This window comes from Lagopus muta, chromosome 8 (assembly GCF_023343835.1).
Source record: "Lagopus muta isolate bLagMut1 chromosome 8, bLagMut1 primary, whole genome shotgun sequence".
Lineage (NCBI taxonomy): Eukaryota > Metazoa > Chordata > Aves > Galliformes > Phasianidae > Lagopus > Lagopus muta.
This window is the reverse complement of record NC_064440.1, coordinates 18,540,025-18,563,161: the sequence shown is the minus strand read 5'-3', so window position 1 is coordinate 18,563,161 and position 23,137 is coordinate 18,540,025. Positions and strand designations below refer to the sequence as shown.

General features: G+C 35.1%; 1 protein-coding gene across 8 annotated transcripts in view; it reads right to left on the bottom strand.

The window, feature by feature from the left end:
- The window catches only part of MYO3B (myosin IIIB), a 193,721-nt gene that overhangs the window by 88,256 nt on the left and 82,328 nt on the right, over window positions 1–23,137 (bottom strand). For all 8 annotated transcript variants that reach the window (XM_048953066.1, XM_048953065.1, XM_048953069.1 and 5 more), the window contains 13 exons: window positions 14,358–14,454; window positions 13,393–13,509; window positions 12,477–12,581; window positions 10,280–10,363; window positions 9,369–9,571; window positions 8,860–8,958; window positions 8,110–8,224; window positions 7,601–7,727; window positions 7,249–7,459; window positions 5,644–5,791; window positions 5,259–5,412; window positions 3,437–3,525; window positions 1,783–1,912 (listed from right to left, as the gene is read on the bottom strand). In XM_048953066.1, coding sequence (XP_048809023.1) covers window positions 1,783–1,912; window positions 3,437–3,525; window positions 5,259–5,412; window positions 5,644–5,791; window positions 7,249–7,459; window positions 7,601–7,727; window positions 8,110–8,224; window positions 8,860–8,958; window positions 9,369–9,571; window positions 10,280–10,363; window positions 12,477–12,581; window positions 13,393–13,509; window positions 14,358–14,454 — 1,679 coding nt within the window. The remainder of the gene's footprint in view (window positions 1–1,782; window positions 1,913–3,436; window positions 3,526–5,258; window positions 5,413–5,643; window positions 5,792–7,248; window positions 7,460–7,600; window positions 7,728–8,109; window positions 8,225–8,859; window positions 8,959–9,368; window positions 9,572–10,279; window positions 10,364–12,476; window positions 12,582–13,392; window positions 13,510–14,357; window positions 14,455–23,137) is intronic.

Sequence of the window (23,137 nt, the reverse complement as noted above, 5' to 3'; positions counted from 1 at the left end):
ATGATTTTTACCAGGATGTCCCATATTGACTTGAGAGAAATATAGATTCAACTTGTTTCTTGTACTCCATGGAAAGGTAAACTTCCTATTATGGGAAGCAGAAACCACTCAATTCATTTAAATAGGAAATAGGAAGAGAAGAGTAGTAATACGCCAACATGGTAAACATTCATTGCTGCAGTGAGAAGTATTTCCTTCCTGAACCTTTTATGCACGTTGGGTAAAATTCTCAGTTTAGTCCTGCTGTCACTGAAAGCACCTCTAGAAAGCCAGAGGCAGATAAGTTTGCATGAAATCAAGCCTACCTACAGTATTTGCAATAATTTTGACTCATAACTGGGAGAAAATACCTAATCTGTTTCATTCTGACATCAGCTCCAACGTAGAAAATGGCTGGTAAAGAGGGAGGTGAGGCACATTTGACCCAATATCAGCTTTATTTTTAGCTTTGTCTGACCCATCCAGCATAAGAAATCCTTTCTATGCTAAGGACCCAAATGTCAGAAGAAATAGACTCAAAGATTTGTGTTTCCTGCTTAGGCAATAAACTATCCTACTCTATCTTAACCTACATCTCCCTTCGTCTAAGCTTGTCACAGCTGAAGGGAGAAGCAGATTCCTCAGCGGATTCTCACCTCTCAGGGTCCTCTAAAATTGTAATTTGAAGGGAAATAATCCAGAGCCTTCTAATTACAGGAAAGAACAGATTGGTAGGAATCTATCGTATGTAGAATATATTATATATAACAGATATTTTGCTATCAGTTACACATGTGCAAAGAATGTTGCTCCAGATGTTCTTTTTCTATGTAGAAGTCTCAAGATAGATAGAGGGCAATACCAGAGGCTGTGACTGAACTACTGAGTTTCCAGAAATCACAGACAGATATGCTGCAAAAACATTGAACTGTACCTACAGTCTATACACAGCACTGCCTAGTGCATGTACACTTTTTTTTACCCAGAACATTTTTGGTAGAAATACAACCACCACACTTGTTTATATCGTATCAGACCAAAATAGTTTTGCAATCTAATACAACACACTGTATTTGGATTATTCCTTATTGTTACATCTTTTTCTTATTAATTATGAAAAAAAAACCTTTAAGAACACGGAAAACATTGATTGACATTTTTAATGTGTACATTTCTTGTCTTGTTGGCATGTATACTGCATTTGTACATGTCGGTAGTATTCTGACAACAATCCATGGAAAAAGCAAATTTTATCTTACTATTTTATTTAGCCACACATCTGTGCACTTTGAAGTAAGTCAGTGTCAACAAGCTTAAGATAAACGGAATTTATGAAACCTGGCACATCAGTATGCATACTTTAAAATTTGGAAGAAACTATTTTATGTACTGCACTGATGAATCTAAACAGATGGGTATTATCTCCAAACTAACAACCAACATTACAGGATTTAGAAATTGTAAGAAATGCTACACAAGAATATATCAACTGAACTGAACTTAGCAAAGGACAAAGAACAAAAACACATTCTCATTCTGTTTTCAAAATGAGTTCTTGCCCTAAACACCATATAATCTCCCTTTCTCTGGACTAGCTAATGAATCTTGCCTCCTGGGTTTATGGCAACATACTTTAAAAAAAAATATATCAATAGCACTACTATTTAACACTTTAGATATCTAGGAAACTTACAACAGCAGAAAGAGCTGAAAAGCCGAGGTTTGTACAGAAAGAACTAGATTTTCAAAGGAGGAGGTGGCTGAAAATATTTGCGAAGTAAGCAAAGCTGTTGCAGAAAGTACCTGTTTTGGTTAGCGGGCTAGAAAACAGCTGCTGAAGAAGTTTGTTCTCTGAGGTTCTTAGCACCACCACTATGTCAGCAGGAAGAGTGTCTCTATTCTTCTCAAGAAATGCAGAGGCATCATATAATACCTAGCATGGGAAATAGGGTCAGATATGTTGCCAAAAAATATTCCACAAAAATAACACCTGCAAAGGACTTGAAAGTGTACAGCTAACACACTGTCTTCAACATGTGAACCATGTTAAAAACAAACCAAAAACACTTGCATTAATCACATTTACACAGTGGAGATCAAATTGGGTTAAATTGGGTTTTAGTCATGTTATATTATGGTTTGTCACATCAAACTATGGGATGCATGAAGTAATATAACAGAGATACCTCATTAAAGCTTAAGTCAACAGTTTACACGTGAAATAAGAAATGGTTCCCAGGCAGTCAAAATTTATTTATTGCTTGCACCAAACTGATTGGTAACTAGTTCTGTTATGGGAACAGGAGTAAGTTTCAGACGTAGCTCAAAATCAAGAAGCCTGTTAAACAGGTTAGTGAATGTTAGTAGAAAAATTAAACATTCATCATTTCTTTCCACGTGCTAGGGCACATGAGTTTTGATTATTTACAGTGGACAATTTAATTTTGCTTTTTAAAAAATTACTTTTATTACATTTTATAGAGATTAATATCTGGCTATTTGTTATCATATACGAATCTGTTACTTTTCTCCTTCTTTATTTTCTTTAAGAAAGCTGCTTTAATATTTAAGCTGGTTTTATTATTACCAGCAATATTCCTTTCCAGCCCAATTCCACTGGAGTCCTTGTGTTTCTAGAGAAATTGAGTGCTTGCCTTCACAACTAGTCAGTAGTGTTTTTATGACTTGGCCATTCAGGAACAAAGAATTTATTAAACTTGTGTGAAATGTTGCAGTTATTCTTAACAGGTCAGAAAGCTGGACTAAGTTTACTAGAGCATATCGTAACATTTTTGACTCTTTATAATAAGCCACAGTATAGACTTTACTAATAACTAAATAAAACACTGTTATTTTATTTTCACTTTATTTGTGAATGAAGATTCGTGCACCTCACAAGCATAGCTCATGTTACATGAAACAATCGGACAATCATTCCCATATAAAGTAACAGGTGAACTGCTGAGAGCAAGGTAGGTGCTGTGGAGTATGGAAGTCATCTGTGCTAGCAAAAATTACTCAAAAATTACCACTCAGTCTTTCCAGTGATCTCTGTTGGATTTTAAGTTCTATTGCAGACACTGTTACACACTGTCTTTACACAAATACGTATGTATATATGATCAGACACAGAACATCTGTGGTATTCACACAATGTTAAAAAGTGCATAGCCTGTACTCGTTCCAGAGTTCCTTTAAAAATATCTTAGTGACGGTGTTTCTGGTGCCAGACTTCTTTCAGGACAAAAAGTGGCTTCTGTCCATCTAATTTTTAATAGAGCCCTAAGGATAGGTTCTAGAATGGACTACTTCACACAGAAATTTTATCATAGATTCTTTGTTTCTTAAAATTTTATCATTTTATCTATTGAAGAGAGGAAAAAGCAATAACTCCGGTTAAAACAGATAATGACTACAAAACTATGATTTTAACTAAATAAAAATCACATGACCTCACCTTTCCAGCATAGTGGTGAATACCAAATGACAATTCCACTCCTTTTGGTCTCCAGAAGTATTTGCATCGCAAGTTATCTTCAAATTTATCTAAACATTTGAGAAGTGAAGTTGATAAAAATGAATTACAGTGATTAAGCAAAATCTTGATCCTAATTAAGGCCTGCTTCCTGCTTGAGAACTCAGATCTACCGTAAGAACATCTACTGTAAGAACTACAGTAAGAACATCTATTGTCAGATTACCCAGTAATAACTATGTGCCATCTTCATGTTTTCTTCCAAGCTGCTACTAGTGGATGGAATAACTCATTCAAAACTAGCCCTGTAATAAGGTACTTCAAAACCCCATTCTGGCAGAGTTTTGTGCACTGGAAATAGAGAACAGGGAGAGTTTTATTTGTTTTGCTTTGTGCATCATGTTTTAATTATAAGTCAATATTTTCAGGTTGGGACCATATCCCAATTGCCTTTGTATGCCTACAGAAAAAAAAAAAAAAAAACAAAAAAAAAACACCTTCTCTCTAAAATTTTTCTGTTTCTTTCAACATACCTCTGAAGAGCTGACAGAAAAAAGGAACTAGTGCTGATACTGTAAAACTTGGTACTGTATTTCCTTATCTGCACATGCAACTAGAAATTCACGGCCAGAATCATCAGACAAAATTATCTTTTGCTTTATGTAGGTCAGAAATTACTACAAAAATATTTTTTTTTCTGATATTATAATCCATTAATATTTTATTTTCTTTCTAATAATATTCTTTCTATGTTTTCTTTCTATTAATGTTTAATCGAGTTTGAGAATCCTTGTAATTAAATCAAAAATAATTAAACTCAGAATGTGAGCAGGTTGAAGTACAAGAGAGGGGGCAGATTTCGAGTTGGGAGGGTGGGAATTAGGGATAATCTGGCACATAAAGAGTGGGCAAAATATCTCAGTTGCTGTCTCCTTGACACTTTGAAAGTGCAGTTCAATATTTGAGATTAACAGTTTCATAGAATCCCCAGGGAGGCTCACAGCTTTAGCACACAAATAAGGACTGGAATGAAACCATCCTTTGGCCTCATTTCAAGTTGCAGCCCAGAAGTGAAAAATCTTGTACGTATATCATGCAATTTACCAGGCAGTTGTAATTTTTCTTTAAGTGTTTGAATCCCTGCTGCAACGTTTGATTGAACAAACTGAAATTCTGTTACGTACTACAAGGAAATATGAAGTTCTAGTAAATGAAAGCAGGAAAACATTTTTAAACATAACATGCACTACGTGTTTTAAAGTTTGTGCCAGATTTGTTAAGACATGCGTAAACTATGCATGAAGGAAGGGAAATATTCAGCCAGATGGCACACAAAAAATAACACACACTTTCTAGTTATGATGAGATAATCTGCAGTGAAGTAATATTTTCTAATTGGATAAACATGGGCCTACAATCCTGGGAGATCTTAGTTTTACTCTCAACACTAATGATAACTCACAGGGTGGTCCTAGACACAAGTTCAGCTATGTCTCAGCTTTTCCTTTTAAATGCTGATAAAAGCCTCTTGATGTATCTCATGTACAGGGACAACACAGAGGTTATTTCCTTAAAACATTGAAAAGACAAGCTCTTGACACAGTATATGCAAAATAACTTCTGCAATATAAAAAACATGTGAAGCATAGAAGCACGGTGAAACATAATGAAAAATACACTCAAACTGTCAAACAAAATGGTACAGCCTCAGTAGGACAATTAGACCAGAAAAGCTTAAGTAAAGATATCACATCAGACTCTCAAAATACATTAGTTGTTTGCCAGGACTTTTGTTTGCTCATACCAACTAATGTTAGGTCTGTTGCCTGAGGAAATCGACTTTCTTCATCTAGTAGAGAAAGGAGACCCATGGGTTTCTGGAGGAACATATCTAGAAGTGGACGATTGTCTTCATACTCCACTGTAGCAGCATCAATTCCCTCATTCTGATATTCCATCTACAAAATCAACAAAGTTTTAATATTGAACCACTAGGACATTTATGATGCATAGGAATAATCTATAGGCCCCACAACATTATTTACAAAACAGCAACAACTGTGCTGAAAGATGTGAACATTACATACGTTTAAATCCCACAACCACTTTATAGTTAATAATGTATTCCTGAATATAATCTATGGGTCAAGATGACAGATTCAACTAAACTTCATGAGAGCTTTATTTACCTGTTCAAGTGCGAAAATATGTTGATTGAAATAAAACTGGATCTGCTCATTAGCAATATTTATGCACAGCTGTTCAAAGGAATTTCTTGCGAAGTTCTCAAATCCAAATATATCTAGTATACCAACATTCATTCCATTTTCAGTATTGCTGCACGTGAAAAGTTAAACAGAATTCAGTATGGGCAACATCTAGTTACAATCAAAATAAACATGGTAACTAAGATGGCACAATCAATTCAATTCGCTGCAAAAACATAGAAGAAAAAGTGTATTTGAATTTATAGCAATTTGTTGAGAATCATTAACACTTTGGGTTTTCCGCTTGTCTTTTACAAACTCCCATGAAGAAGAAAAAGAGAATCACAACTACTGAATAACAGACTTCAGAAATAAAATAAGTGGTTCCAATAAACACATCCTGAACCAAACCTACTCACAGATCCTCCAGGTAAATGAAAGGTGCCAAGCTCTATTAGCATGTTTTTGCTACACCCAGTCAGCAAGACAATTACCAAATCTGCTGCTGCTACAGCAGGATTATTAAAACATCATGTGTTAGCTTGCTAGATTATGTACACTCAGACAACAGTAATCACTGGAAGTACAAGTGCGGATTGTGTTTCTCCAGGATATAAGAAAGTAAAAGTAGGGATCTCCAAGCTATCTCTAAGACAAGAAAAAGTACAACCTATTAACTTAGAGCCTGGGCACAGAATTACACTAATAATGCAATACATAGGTTCATTCACAGTCTGTCTGTACATAACAACACATGTCATGCAGACATGCTCTGAAAGGCAGAATGCTACATGCTAAACTTCTCACTTCGGCTCCTGCATAAGACAAAGAGACTCAGGTTACAGTCAGAAATAGCAACTGTTTATATTCAGTGCAATGAAGGGGAACTGGAGGTCTAAAAACTCTGAAGATACCTTTCACTATCTCAGCACTGTCAAGGATGAGTGAAATTACCTCTAGTGGAATTCAGAACTAGCATCCTTAAGTTATATTTGCAATAATTATTCCACATATGTCCTACTAAAGCACTGTTTTCCTCCTTGCTTTATCCAGTCTCCCAGCATGGAAGCAAGAGCACTGTAGTTAGTAAAGACATTTTTACACAACCTACGGGGTTCTCTTATTTTAGAAATCTCTACAGGAAAGGAGCAAAGCAACCAGATCACTATCTGACGATGAAAACACCATCAATTACAACTCGATCTGTATTTACAACTAAATTACAATGACAGAAGTACTGGAAGGACTCTGCAAACATACTAATGTTTTCAGCGCACTTCAAATACTTACTGGCCGTTGGTATGATCTTAATGTTCTCTACATGCAAAGCATCTATTTAAAGAATTTTATATAATTTTAATAATCAATTTTCATTGACTTCAGTAGCTAAATTTCACTCAGTTCTTTGAGAATGTTGGGTTAATGTCCTGGAAACAGAATACAGTATCACAGCATGAAAGTCATTTTGAAGTCTTAGCTAAAATAAACACAGTATTTCTTCTGCAAAATCAAAAAATATACAAATGGATGAACCCATCAAAGACAGATGCACAGTAAATACAAATGATTCAGTGATGTGTAACTTGCCATATATTTTTATCTGGCTGAAGAAGCGTATTAATGCGATTTACGATCCAGCTGAAGAGTCTGCCATAAAGAGCTTTAGACATGGCATCTCGCACGTCAGCTGCTTTGTCCACAGTGTTTGTTCGGATAATAGTCTCCCCCCGTGTTACAACACAGTGGGAGGTTAGGGCCTCTTGCAGTTCTTCTGACCCAATACTTAGCAGTGCAGCAGCTGAAAGACAGTGTGGAATATATATATAAATTATGACTATTCTGAGGACATCACTAGCATAGCCTGTTACCACAAGTTACAGATTCTCACAAATACAGTCCAATGGCATTTGTAGAGTTGATCATGTTAAAACGTAGTTACCATTATGTAAGGCTTCTGGGTTTGGAACTTCACTTTTATCTGTTTGGTGTTGTGAAGAAATGGCAGCAAACTCAATGTTTCCAGTATTTAAGATACCAGTCAGAATTCTGTACACTGAATACACTTCCTGTAAAAATGACAAAAAGCACCCTCAAGGAATCCAATCAAATATGTACATAAAACTTAGTTTATGAAAGAAAAAGGTGAGCATTGGATGGTGATTAAAGTTTGTAGATTGTCCAAAGATCTAGTTCTAATTGAAGGAAGTTGTTATTTACACAGAAAGAAGATTCTACAGAAATGTGAATGGACTTGCCTCAATACAAACTGAGAGCTGTGACTGGTCCTGGCTTCCAGGTGTTTGGTTTTACTTTCATAATTCATTTCTGTTATAAGAGAGATTCTGTGGCATGCTGTATATTCACACAGCCAAGTGGGAGCCTAAGCACAAGCAACACTGGAGGTTGTTTCAGGAAGGTCAACAGTGGTTTAGCAACTGGATATCTTACCTCATCAGTGAATCCTATACTTCTAAAGCAATGCTGAATTGCTTCAAATTGTCTTCCATAGGAATCCTTAGTAACAATATCGTGCATTACTCTTCCAGTTTCATTATCAATATATCTAAACAGAGTGAAAGAAAGCTCTAAATAGGTGATAAGTCAGCACAACCTACAGTGACTATAATGCAAATACATCATTAATTGAAAAAAGCATTTATTCATATCTTTCAATTAAATATTTTAGTGCTGATTGATAAGATGTTTTTGTTTCTGTTGCAGTTCCTTTTGGTTATTCTTTGTTAATAATCTGTTCAGAGTGTTACTAACATTTTACTGCATGATCTCAACTGATACAGAACTCAGAATACAGAAGCCATAAAGACTAGGTGCTCTCTAGGTACAAATACCAATTGAAAAACACAAGTTCAAAACATATTTGGAGTTCCTGAACTGGAACTGAAAGCGCAGGGTAACTGTCCTGATCTGAACGTATGATAAAATATTTATGCAGTAATGTTTCCTCCTTCTCTTTAAATGGTTCAAGTTTTTAATACAAATACTGTAATTCCTTATTGTCCATCCTTTTTTTTTTTTCTTTTTTTTTCTTTTCTTTTTTTTTTTTCACATGAGAGGATTAAAAAAAGATCCTTCAGGGATACAGAAGGATTATGACAGACTTGAAGAAATCATACTGAAAGCAAGAGCTGTTCAATAGATAATTATAATGAGTAGTCAAAACATGTGACTGATAGTTACCTGGGAGGCTTTTTTTCAGGAAGCCTATATTCAGAAAGTTTCTTCTGATGATAAAGGCCGGCATAAATATAATAAAATATATGGAAATTTTTCTCTCCCCTAAAAAAAAGAAAAGCACGTTCTATACAGCGCATATGTTCATATTTGCAGTACCTTGCACAAGGTAAAAGCAAAAGTCTTTATCATGAGCTCATTGAGACAGGTGTCAAACGATCAGGGCCAATACTAATGGAAGCCCAAAGATAACTATTTCAGCTGTAAAACAGAAAATCCAGATAATAACATTATTTCTTAAAACAAACAAACAAACAAACAAAAAAAAAAAAAACAGAACAGGTTTGGCTTTTGGTCCAAAAGAACCAAACTATTCTTGTCATTAATTGTACTGCACAAAGGATTATTGCTTCAGCAGGAGACACTATTGGAAGCACTTAAATAGAGTTTTTAGGGAATTAAACAGAATCTAAACATTACAAAAATGTGAAAGGACAGATGATCAGTGCACCTACACAGCCTGTTTTATAACCCTTGACTTTTCAAGTAGATACTCAGAAATCTTTGCCCCCATTACAGCTCCTGTGGGTGTGAACATCATTTCCAGATATTTTCCGAAGCGACTTGAGTTGTCATTGATGGCAGTGCAGGCATTCCCAAATGCTTCAACCAGAGGATTCACCTGAAGAATTTTCTCACGCAAAGCACGATTATTGGCCTTGACAGAACAGATATGAATCAGAAGGACCATTAAAAGAATATATTGCCTACTCACAATCCAATCGCTGCTTAAGAAGCATAATATCCCATTATCCCATTCTTATGGAGTTAGATACTCCATTAACCTTCCTATTTACATAATAAAAAACATACACTGAAGGATAAAACACCTACAGGTAAGGAAAACCATACTCTTCCTTCTCTGCAACTCTTTTATCTCTGAAGCTTCATAAAATTTAGTTAAGGCGACAAAGCCACCAAAAACTGAACAAAAAGAATATTACCTAAGAAAACAATCATACCAACACATACACTTGTTAAACTTACACACTTGATTTCCACACTATTTTGCAGTAGTAACACTACTCAGAACATTTAAAAACATAAGAGCTTCCAAGATCAGAGCCAAAGCAAGATCTGTTATGTTTTACTGTTCACATGAACAATGTTATATAAGTCATTAACACTGCAGATAACTACAGGCACTGAACATTTGGAATTTGTCACTTTCTCCTACAGTGAAATGGCTTGGTGCAGGTCATACCCTAATGGCATGATTCAGGGCTTACAAATGCTTGATTACTCTGTCCCTGACTCAAGTGGGTTAATTCACAAGAACAATTTTTAATATTAAACATTCAATAAAGTGGAAACGCTAGGGAGTGGGTAGCATTTATTCATTGTTTTACATAATTGCTAGAAATACCTTTCCCAAGAAGGTCAAATGTTGGACGATCAAATGGGCACTTTCTGTCTTTCCAGCACCACTTTCCCCACTGATGATAATGCACTGAACATACAAACAAAACAGTAAGTGTACAGTTCACCACATGGTCAATAAATAGATTCTCATCTGTTGCCCCTATCTGTTACTTAATGTTTAGTACCAAGACTGTAAAATATCTTAGGAGTAAGATCTGTCAAGTCCTTTCTGAAAGGTCAGTAGAGGCTCACCGCAATCATTCTTTTATTCCTTAGATAACTGAAATTAAGGTTTGAGGTCCCTTCCAACCTAAGCTATTCTATGTTTCTATAAACTGTATCTTGCAATGCCTGACAGAAATGTGCGTACATGAGAAAGAGTGAGTAAAATTCTAAGCTCTAAGACATAGAAAGGAATGACCTTATCTACAAAGCTAATGCATGCTATGCACATACACAGCCTGTAAAAATCAAAAGATTGCCACTGCTAGTTCACGTGACTTAATTATCAGTGCATTTGAGCTAATTTCATGAGTTCACATAAATTAATGGAAAACCAAGGTAAAGCTGTATTTAATACACTAACCAAAAGTTTGTTCCTGGCACTGAAAACAATGATAAGGTTTGTTGCTGCATAGAGATCATCATGTACATGATGCTGATATTCAGACTAAAACAACAAACCTAAACATTTCAGAAAAATATGCGTATGTTCATTGAGTGATTCTGGGAGAACATGTCCATATTCTTCTTGATTTGGTAGACTGTATATAACACACAGTATTTTATAGGTTATCCAAAGGCTTACAAACTCAGGGATTAGCTTGAAGTTACCTGAACTACAGTAAATATAAAAGATTTTGCTGGGAAAAGAGGCAGGGTTTTAGAATACTTGATACAGTGATGACTGATGCAGAACTAAGCTTTGTGATGGTTTGGAAGGGATAACATTTCTCCAGACAACATTTTTACACTCCCACAGAAAGATTATCTATTATTCCATCTCCATCCTGGAATATATGGAGGAATTTCAGCTGTTTTTTTGTTTTTGTTTTTGTTTTTTTTTTTAAATAACACATGAAGCAGCAAATAAAACATCAATGTATTTATAGGTTTGTGTTACCTGAAATTGTCTTAATCTACCTTAACAGGGAAGTCACATACAACAGTTTACACAGTTTAAGGCCCATGAGTTCCTGCATTACTCATTCTAGCCAGAACACGACTTGAGATTCCCTAGAAACATTAGACCTATAGTCAATTTTCAGGCTTCAAAGGAAAATACAAGGGAAGGCTGAATGGATAAACAAAAAGAATAAATACATTTTTTCTCTAGCTACACCAGGGATCTAGTCCACCTTTACCTGAAGAACCTGCGTAACTTCTCAGTTAATGGAGATAAAAACCATTGCAAATAGCAAACTATATAAGCTAGCAGACATGCCTGGATGACTACGAGTAATTATTAGCTATCTTTGCATAAAGATTTAGATCTAAATGCAAATTACTTCCTAAGAAGATAGTAAGGATATTTTATATTAAAAATCTGCAAAGTTAGCTTCATGTGCTGATGACAAAATTGATTTTTTTCTCCAGATAACAACACACAATTATTAGGCCCCAGTATTCATGTGCATACAACACATCACGTTAGAAAGACTGCAAAATTACAATTTTAAGAATGTAATAAGAAGGAATCTAACTTCTGCAGCCAAATATTTCATTCTCATTAAAATAACTGCAGGATGTGCATACTCATTACATTCCTTCCTTGCTTGTTAAATTGCTTTCTGCTTTATGCAATGGAAGAGCAGTTCAAGCTTGGTCAACCTGCTGAAGTATTGAGACTCCCTTATTTTACACAGGTAAAAATGATTATGGTATCTAAAGCAAGACAGGCTAGAATCAAAGTGTATTGCAACAGCCTGTGACTGCTGTCAACTGCCAGCACTTCATGGGTATGCAGGATACTCTAAGGTTAGGTAACACTTCTATTTGACCCTCTTAACCTTGTACATGATCTTTTCTGTCACTACATCGTTTTCAAAAGTCCCAGTAAGATTTTGCTGTTTTTCATATACAGGAATAAAAGGCTTACAGAAAAAAAATCTCAAAGCACAACATAACAGAACTTAAGCTATATCTATAGCAAAGTGGCACTACAATTAATGTGATATCTATAACAAAATTAATATTTTTACCTGATCTTTGCTGAATGTCACCATACTTTGGTAGGCAGCATCTGCAGAGGCAAATATGTGGGGGGGATTGGATGAGCGCTTCATACCATGGTAAAGCTTAGAGAACTAGATTAAGAAAAAAAAACACAGCAGTAAAAATACAGAATTTAACAATACAGTTAAGATCTGAAAAGGAGAATACTGAGTATCTTCTGCCTGCTAACCGACAAAGTTGGTAGTGGCCTGTTCTATTGCAAAATTCTGACTGAAGAGTGGTAATTCTTGGTACTGCCAATGTCAACATTTCTTTTACAACATGGTGAGGAGACCTGTATCACGAGGAACAGAATTTCAAACTGAAGCATTTAAGCAGGGTAATATCCAGGTATTACCAAAGAAACTGCACAGATAAAAGAGAAGCTGGAATCTGTTCCTCTGCCTGCAGCCCTGACTTAGGTACCCATGGAGACTAAGATTTATGGCTCTACCACTCTTCATATTCATAGAGAATTCAGCTGTCTCTAGCTTTACAGCATTCAATTCACTGATTTCTTTTAAGCCACAACTGATGGCACAGGACATGTAATAACCAGTCAGAGCAATTGTTTAGAAAGCAACAGACTCAGCATGAGGTAGTTCATATGACTATCTTCTGTTATCCAGAAGAAAGCCCTAAATGCCAGACAAGAGGAACAGCTGTGGCTGGGGCAATCTTAGCACTCCTGTGGAATTTATGTCACCAAGCACAAAGCAATTAAATCAAACAAGACTAAAGTAAAAGTAAAAATAGAGAACAATTTATAGACATAGTTCTTAGAGGAAGAAAAGACTGAGGTTTAAACTGCACTCCCATCATGTGAGTATTTAGCAAGTAGTGTTATTACAAAATGTAAAGCAAGTACTGTACACATCTTCAAGTGTACAGTACCTCTCTTACCTGTGGAGAGTAAATGCTGAGATTCTGGAAAGGGTTTAAGGCTATCAAAATATCTCCAACATATGTATAAATTTGTAAGTCAGCATAACGTTTCTGCAGCTGATGGATAATTGTATCCTGAGATTACAAAAAATTTGATTGTTAAGCACTATTTTCCCAGTCAGTGAGATTTTTGTAAATATACTGAGAACATCAATTAAGAGGTTTGTACAATAAGTATTACTAATTGTTTCTCAAAAACCAATATCACAAAAAAAAAAAAAAAAAATTCAAACTTTGCACTAAAGCCATAAAACTAAGTTAAATGTCACATCCTACTACCAGATTAACTTGTACTTTATTTCCTCAGTTCAAGTAAACTTTGTGAAGATAAAATGGCCAAACAGACTGCTTCTGCACTTCACAGTACATTTCTATTTATTTTTTATTTGACCATGAAACACGGATAGTAATTTTTTAATGATTCATTTTTTACTAGTAGTAAGAGACTGTTTTAAACAGGATGCTAAAATAATTTGCTATTATGTATTTTTCTAACTGGCATACAAGTTAAGGATTCTCAGAAAAGAAATTTACAGATACTCTGCACATAGGTGATATAATGAAATACGCAGCTAATGTTGTTTTACCATGTTTTACTCAGAAGCTGTAGATACTCTGTACATTCATCAGTTTTAGAAAAGTCACTTCATTTTAGGAAGCTCAGAAAATATTTTAAACCAGTATCACTCATATTTAGCCACTTCCACAGAATAGGATTCACTTCTATTGTTTTTACCTTATTAAATAGACTATTACTAAAGAAATGGTGATAGCAGATAGATTATGAGACAACTCCTTTTCCATGCTGAACAAAAGCTTCCAAGAAGAAACACTTATCATTATGCTAAAAGAAGCCTAAAGAGCAGAAACAGGGAAAATGTAAGGCAGAGAGATTGGAAACTGAAGCTCAGAAAATACAGTACCTCATCAAGAACTTCTAGATTTACCAGATCATCATCTTGAGAGTACTTGTCAGCTCCATCCACATGGTAGGGTCTTCTGGTATGTATTCGTTCATGCCTGGAAGTTTAACAGAGCACCAGTGTTATAAAACTTTATTGAATACAGCTAACACTATGAGGCAACAGAAAGTTATGGGTGAGTTTTTGCCACACAGAAAACTTAGGTATGCTCTCTGAAATTACTATTGTTTATTTGAAATATTCTTTCATAAATGCAATATATCAGCTTGCTGTGCAAAGTAATATCCCTCTTTTTTCACTCAGTATATACAACCCTGATCTATTTATCAATGCTCATAGATGAAGATCTATTTGTAGACTTATTACTTCACATTCATGCAGAAAAGTATTTAAAAAATGTCATTTTCCTTCTTGCTTTAAGTTAATAAATCACCACTCTGTTTAATTAAATCTTTATCCTATGTAGCCAGCCTGTAGTTTTACTATCTAATGAAGTTATAAGAAGTAATAAGTAGAATAAAATCCTCCCATACCTTGGTGTACAACAAGGTGCTTCCCCAGAAGACCCTAGAACTGCTCCAGAACAGTTTTGAACCACAGCTGCCATCACATTCTAAATTGTGTGGATGTGCAGTCAGCTTGTCCTCAGAGATTTAAGCCACACAATAAGTAGCAGAGACAAACTGTCACATAACCCCTTCATAATCAGATTATACTGAAGGAATCTTCGAAAATGCTGCGTATAAGTTTCTGAAGTGTCTGTATTGTTGAAACATGTACAAATCGAGAGGTTGTAATATGTTTTCCATGGAGAAGGTGAAATATGAGTGCTGTAAGTGCAAGTAAGCTTTTCTTTACAACAAACATAATCAAAGCATAGTAGGAGGACACCCACCGAGATACAGTCTGCATCCTGCTGAGTAACATTTAGCATTGATCCTCAATGACAGTCCTGACAGATTGTTTCTACATTAGTTGCCACATAGAAAGTAGGAATCACATGATCATACATCCAGAAACAATGCTAAATATTAGATCAAAGAATAACAGAATGATACTGTGATGTGGCAGAAAATACTCTTTATCTGTAATGTTGAAAGTTAAGATGAAGATGCAGCAAGTCTTTTTTTCTTTAATCTTATCTTCATGGAATTGTTTTAAAAATGAGCATTTGTCCTTTTATGTGCATTTCTACATTTGAACTTAGATTTCATTCAGTAAATAGACTGTTTTCATAGCCGAGAGCTATTATAGCATCATGTACAGAGGAGTTATTGCTTGGAAAGTATCTAAGAAATAGGAATGTGAAAAGGGTAATGTATTTACTAATAATTGTGAACTATACTTAAAGATCCTCATTATTTATGCCAATTTTTATTCATGTTTTTTTATTTTCTTTCAGTTACTCCATGAGTTCTGGATAAGTAATCTATAATAGTTTACTTGAATTTTAATTAAGTAAAACAATGCATGCTGTTTTGTCAGCTAAAAAAATAAAATACAAGCGTTGTTAACAGCCCCACTTATATTTTACACCCTACATTTCCAAATAGAAATGGTTGTCTCCTTGATGTACATATGAAGAAATGAAGGAAGAAGAACACAAAGGATCTATTAAAAAAAATAATAAAATACAGTGGTTATTATTTCCAGTGGGCAGTGAAGGTAGTGTGAATTTGTTCAAGGTTCCATTCAGTTAATCCTTCCATCTTCAGATTGCTGTTAGTTGCTTACTTACATTCAAAAACATTACACTTTGCTGACAAGCTAGAACCTCAAGCAAGTAGGACTGTATGCAAGTGGCCTAACATACTACTGCTTTTCTAATTGTTGTTTCAATTTTAAAAAAGAATTCAGCCACTTATTTTGCAACTCAGAAAAATTCTGTTGTTATTAATGCAAACTATTCAGAGATGGGAGTAACTGTCAGTCCAAGAATGAAGGAAATATTTCAACAGTTGCTTGTGTTCGTAATCACAATATTAAATTGCAACAAGTTGCAAGTATGGATTTCTCTAACAGAGGTGTGGAGATGTAGGGAGGAGCGATGCATTTAAACCTAAGCATCTCTAATTGCACAGTGGCTTTGCAAACTAATCTGTTATCTGATTGTGTATTAAACTACTGCTGTTTGTTCTTCTTAAGTGATAAACAAATCAATTCTCCTATTGGAAAGGTGTTGTTTTTGTTGTTGTTGTTTGTTTTTTTGTTGGTTTTTTTTTTTTTGTTATTGCTTTATCCTATGTAAATAAATAATTAAGGAAACAAGCCTAGTCAAATATGTAAAACAGATACACTTGTGTACACACTTTATGCTTAACTCATTTTCCTAAGAACATGATTAGGAAGAGGATTTTAGGAATATAGCATTACATTAGCTTCAAACCTCCTGCTGGCCTCATCAGTTTTCTACTGACCCTAAAACCCACTGATACATTGACAGAGTGAAAAGGAGGAATACAGAGAGTAAACTTTTATTCTTTTCACAATTGTACATCAGAGGCTGTTAAAGTATTTTGAAACAATTATTTCTTAGAAAGCAGAAATAAACACTTTAAAGTGGGGAAATGATTGTAGCTTTGGGGTATTTTTTTCTTCAATAATACAAAAGATCAGCCTTTTTTCAATTACTCTTAGAATCATAGAATGGCTTAGGTCAGAAGGGACCTTAAAATCATCTAGTTCCAATCCCTCTGCCATGGGCAAATTTTAAGTAAAAAGAGAACTGAAGGTGTTACGTTCCAGGAATGTTCCGAGTCATATCTTGTAGGATGTATTCTCTTCATTGCAAAAGTGACAAAAAGGGCTATTGTAAAGTATAGGAATTTATTCCAGAATTCTAGTGATGAGCACTTGAAAAAGTTTCCGTCCTAAGCATTTTCCCTTTGCCTTCTTATCAGGAAAGAAGAGCTAGAAAGGAGAGAGTTTTCTCAGCATTTGGAGGAGGAGCAAGCAGGAAGTAGTGCTACTCCTACTAGATGTCAGTTGTAATAACAGAAGTGCACTGTACATAACTGTATGCTAATACCCTGCAATCAAGCTGACGGTGGGGAAGGAAAAACAAGATGGACTACAGATGCTTCTAAATTGAAAAATCACTTCATTGGGGGGTCCAGCCTGGGAAAGAAATTAGACTAGATCATGAATGTTAGTGTTTCTTGGCAAATTTCGCAGTTCCAAGCTCTTCCCTCTCTACCCCTAACATTCTTTTCTAACAGTGCTTTTATTTTGCATCTTTTTGCTGTTGAATATTTGTTTACTGTTTTCCTAGGATTTATCTTTAAAAACTGTTTCTATACTAGCTCTTCTTTACATTATTGCTGATTTTAAAACTAGTCACACCCAAACTGAGATGTAAAAAAAACAAAACCCTCAATACAATGAGTACCAAAACACAGTGGTGAATGTGCTGTTGTCACATAGAGAAACACAGCCTATTCCTTGTGCATTGCAAAGAATAAATCTTGCTCCTGTACAATAAGTTTCAGCCTGGAGTAAGCTGCCAAACTCAGGTCAGAATAGAAAGACTGACATAGCCTTAGTTACTCAGTATAAATGCTGAAGCTATAACAAACATCCAGTGTAAACTCCAGAAAAAAAGTTGTATTTTGTAGACAGATCAAAGACTGCTTTTGAGGACCATGACTGCTTTGACTTTTTTTTTTTCCCAAAGTTTTCAACTCAGTCATCTGATATTCATACAGATGAAGGCTTGAAGTATTGCATTTGCCACATTAAATCCTGTGTGTACAGCATTTTACAATCAGAGGACTATTTCTGGTCCTGTTTCTCTTGTTTTTTCCAAGTCCAAAAGAAATGACTGACTGAATGCAATTGAGTCCCTTGCAATTAACTGCTTTCAAGCCTAAATGTGAACTGGCAGAGAAGCTAAATAACTATTTTTACTTCCTTGGATGGACTGCTGCTGCAAACCAGCTGGTGAAGCTGCTAAACCACCAGTCACATCCTCTAATATGTAACAAAGTATCCTGAAACCTACCTGCCTTTCCCAGACAACTATACCTTTAGCTTTCTTACGTGAGGTCCTTCCGGCCCCAACTTCCCCCTCATTTTTTTCCATTTCACTTCCTTTTTTTCAGGCCTTTCTTTAAGTTTGATCCTTCCTGATGTACATATTTTTGCATCTCCTTTAAAAGGAAAGGATCTGTGGCTGTCTGTTCCATATAACAGTGATCCACTGACCCAACATGACCCAGGATAGTGAACTCTTTATTGTCTACAGTATACTTGTTAAAAAAGACCTTATCTACCTCAATAGTGAAATTCTTTCATTATTTAAAAAATTGAAACAAGAGATTAGTAGAAGACCTCTTCTTGCTTGCTTCTATAAAGAGCTTATTTATAGAGGAACATAAGCTACCCACACTGAAGAAAAACATCTGAAAGAAGAGAAAGCCATGTCTGGAGCTGGCCTCTTCAAAGCTGCTGATAATTGGAAAGTGGCCATATTAAACCATATTACCAAAACCATTTGATACTTCATCAGTATTAAATTTCAAACATAAAATCACTTATAGGAATTTCAGGCCAGGAGTTATTAATCACTTGTGGAAATACAAAAGACTACGGCTTTGCTCAGCTTCAGCTCCATGGCATTTGGTAAAGAGGGATAACAAAATGAAGGTAATAATTAGGTATATTTCTTAACTTAAAATTATTATAAACTTATCTGCTATTTTGTATAGCTGTTCCATATTAACTGTCCCTAAAGAACAAAAGAGAGAATTTGCACCTATTCTAAAAATTTTACCAATCATAATATAATATTCATAGTCTACGATGAAAAATCCTACAATCAATCCTCCAAAGATCTGTTACCTCATTTTAAGGCCTCCATGTTTTCAATAATAACAGTTGCTAACACTTTGAAAGATGGCTTGTAAGAATAGGAAAACTTTTAGAATGTATTCTAAATATGTATGTAAATATCCTTCCTCTCTGCTTGTAATTCTAAGCTTCTAATCATGTGTTTTCCTTCCTGATGTTCTCTTTCTCTACCAAAGTCAAAAGGCATTTAAGACAGCTATGGTTACATTTGAATTCTTCCATCTCACAAACTGTTGTTATTTTGCTTTTTGAGATTTTCATGTGATTGCTGCACTGCATGGAGCTGTGAGCATTAAGATTGTTTGTAAATCAGTAACTTCTTAATGGTTGTAAATGCAAAGAAAAAATACAGACCATTTCCATTCATCTCATCTCCTTTTGCTGATGGTCAGTATTTTTCAAACATTCAGTTAAATGTTAAAAATTCTCCAGTTTTCCACTACTTCTACTCATGAGTCACTAAAATATTTAAAATTTAAAATTTGAATTTATATTTCATTTGGAATTTATATTTACAATGGAATGCTTACATGTACTTTTTTAGGAAGGTCTTTCTACAGGATTCAAGATTTTATCATCTTAATATGTACTAAGTTTCCCTTTTAGACGCTTCCATTGCAACTTCTATGATATTTTAAAATACTACTTATGGAATGTTTTACACTCCCTTACTTAAAAGGCCTCTGAAATGCTAAAATTTATTCTTCCACATTTTTAAACACTGAAACAGCTGCCAGCTTTACTAGGTTTGGATTAAATCCTGAGAAGCACAAAAAGATAAAGGATAATATTTTACTGTGTTTAGAATTAAACTCCAGAAAACAAGTCCATTTTTTTGCAGTGCATTTTGCCAATGTAGTTAGCACAAGGAGTCATTTAACATTTAGGAATACCAGGAAACAGACTAAACCTCTTCTGGCTAGCTCTTTCAGCAGGCTGGCAATCAGCCCATCTGCTAGAATTGCTTGTGCTATGTATCAAAAAGGCAACTGATCCTAACAAATGAGTTCAAAAGTCTGAAAGACATCTGGAAAGTGAGTAGTTCTCTCTTACTGTCTCTCTTAAAGGATTATATAACACATCAAAATACTGTTTAACAAAAATACAATCTACACAGAGCAAATGTTTACTGCTGATTAACAATTAACAATACTTATAATCTAATGTATATTTGCTTAGAGTCTTCCCATGCTGGGGCAAAAGGAATGTCGGGACAAAACAATTAGAGCTTCAAGTGTTATGCAGGTTTCTCTTTGTTAATAGGTTTACAGCGACCAAAGCTATGGTAGTGCTTCATATAACAAGTCAAAGATAAAGCTCGTGTCACAGATAAACTATTATTTATTTTTATAGGAATAACACGTGAAGTAAAGTTATCTACTGCCATTTCATAAATGGAAAAGCAGGGATATATGGAAAGAAAATGACAGAACAGACATTACTCAGTAACTTAGAGAGAGAATGAGGAATAAAAGAATTATTTCAATCCTATAGCATGACGATAATTCAGTGAGTGCCTAAACATTCTTGATATTTTCCTAATACGCAGTTACATGACCTCTGTCTTGAAGAGCCTATCCTTAGAACACAACAAGATACATATGCACTTGCGTACGCTTCTCTACTTTGATAGAAGAGAATTAATCACAAAGACTTTATTAATCCTTATTTATTGTTACCATATCTCAAACTTTTTTTTATAACTCTGCTTATGACTCTTGACCAAGGTTTGCAAATTCTGTTATGCACACCTTACTGTAACTCAATTTACTGCTATATGAGGTACAAGACTTCAGGAACCAATCATATCTCTTGCGCTTGCAATGTTATTATGCACATGAGGACACTGAATAACATGAAAGCATTTCACAGTATTCATGTAAGTTCAGGACAAGAAAACAAACAATCAAAAGAACAAAAAAACAAACAGGCAAGAATCTGACATCACCTCCTGTGATTTTAAGAAATGCTTCCTTCCAAAATACAACTATATATTGATGGCATTAAGAATGCTCTGGCTCCCAAAATGTGCAGGAAATCAAAATCCATGCATTAAAAAGCAATCGAATTTCATGTCAGAACAAAACAGGAAAGAAAATTTCCACCTTGCTGGAGGAAATTACATATGAAGCAATGTTCTGATATACTAACCTCTTCACTTTTTAGGAATTGAGAAACTCATAAAATAGAATTGACTATGTAACACTGGATATACTTCTAAAAATAAAATTTAATGTATCTACTTCTGTGGCATTTCTATATAATGAAAAGAATATTACATTTCATTACTATATTACTTAACAATATAACATATAATTGCTAGATCATTTTCATGCTATATTAATTAGCTTTGATGATCAAGTATTGTTAGAAACTGGTCAAAACAAACACACTGACTTCATTTATAAAAGGGTTATGAAGATGTGACACAGGACCATCACAACTTTCCCTCCTGAGAGTATTAGAAAGATGCATTGCAAATTGGAGCACTGCTGCTGAAATTTCAGCTTGGCCAAAGATGATGGCAAAACTAAATGTTTTCAGCCTGAAAGATGTTAACCATAAAAAAAAAAGCCTCACTATGTGAGTGGAAGAAGCCTATCCTTACTTTTCTGAAATACAGTGCCTGCTTTCACAGAAACAGGACATATCTGCATCTTACCAATAAGAATAGTTCTGGGGAAAATATAGGTGGTAGAAATGTTTCAAAAAATCTTTTTCATTAACAGCAGGAGCAAATGTCAGTGCTCTTTTTTATTTTAAAAAGATATACCTTACACTAACATAATTTCTTTTAATTATTAATTTCCCACGTAAACAAAATAGAGTGTGAAACTCACTAGAAAGTTACCTAATGGCAAAGAGATATGGCAAAACATTTTATCAGAAAAAAAATCTGATGATGGCAACAAAAGCGTACATTTAGCAGGCTATTCTGTGCTCAGCAGAGAGACCCTCAAGTTCTAATGTATGAAGACCTGTGCCAAATTTAAGATTAACTATTCTGTGCTCAATGAAGTTATAAATTAAGTATGAAAGAAACTGAATTGAGAAGTTTCAGTCTGTGACTCCAGAAGTCATGCCAGACAATTCTGCTGAATGGTGACAGCTTCTTTCTACCTCTCTTATCCCTTATTTCTGGTCACCTGAGATAATCTCTTTTTTACTTCAACTAAATTAGCTAAGGAACCCCTCTCTGCAGTCACTAACAGAGTAGAAAATCATCTGTGTGTTTCTGCTGGCGTTCTACTTTAGAAGCTCTGATCCAGGAGGTTTTGACAACCTTTGGAGCTGAAATGAAAAGAGCATCAGGAGGTTGTTCCTGAAGCTGCAGTAAAATGGAAGAAGTCAGTCAGTTCTTCTCTTTTTAGTAGCAGTGAACTGCTAGAACAGCTCCTCACATTTCTCCATCAAATCTTTAGAACACTTGAGAAATGTGAGCTACGATCTAAAACTGGCCAAAGAATTTTTGCCAACTCCCCTTTCTGAGTGCTGTAGTTTTTCTTGCTCTCTTGCTCCACCTTCATCACTTCTACAAACCCTCAGTGAGCCAAACAGGCTCAGCAGAACAGAAGAAAAGCAGTCCTGATTTTCTTTGCTTTTGCCAGGTTAGCTTTCTCTGATCATTTTGTGAACTCAGTCAACTCCCTAAGACATCAGACAAGCCCAACGGCTACTGGAAAGTAGGACTTGACAATGACCTGAGCCCTAACGCATTTCAGAATAGATCTTTGGGGACAGTGTCATTATAGCAACGGGAAGTAAATTCACAGTGCTGATAAAGATTTCCTTAGAGCAGACGGAATTGCCTCTTTAACATAAACTTCTACCCTTAGAGGATGTTCCAGGCCAAAATGAGCAAATCTATGAGGAGAGATTCAAATGGGATTAACACAGATCTATGATGCACTCAATACATCCTAAAGCTTCCT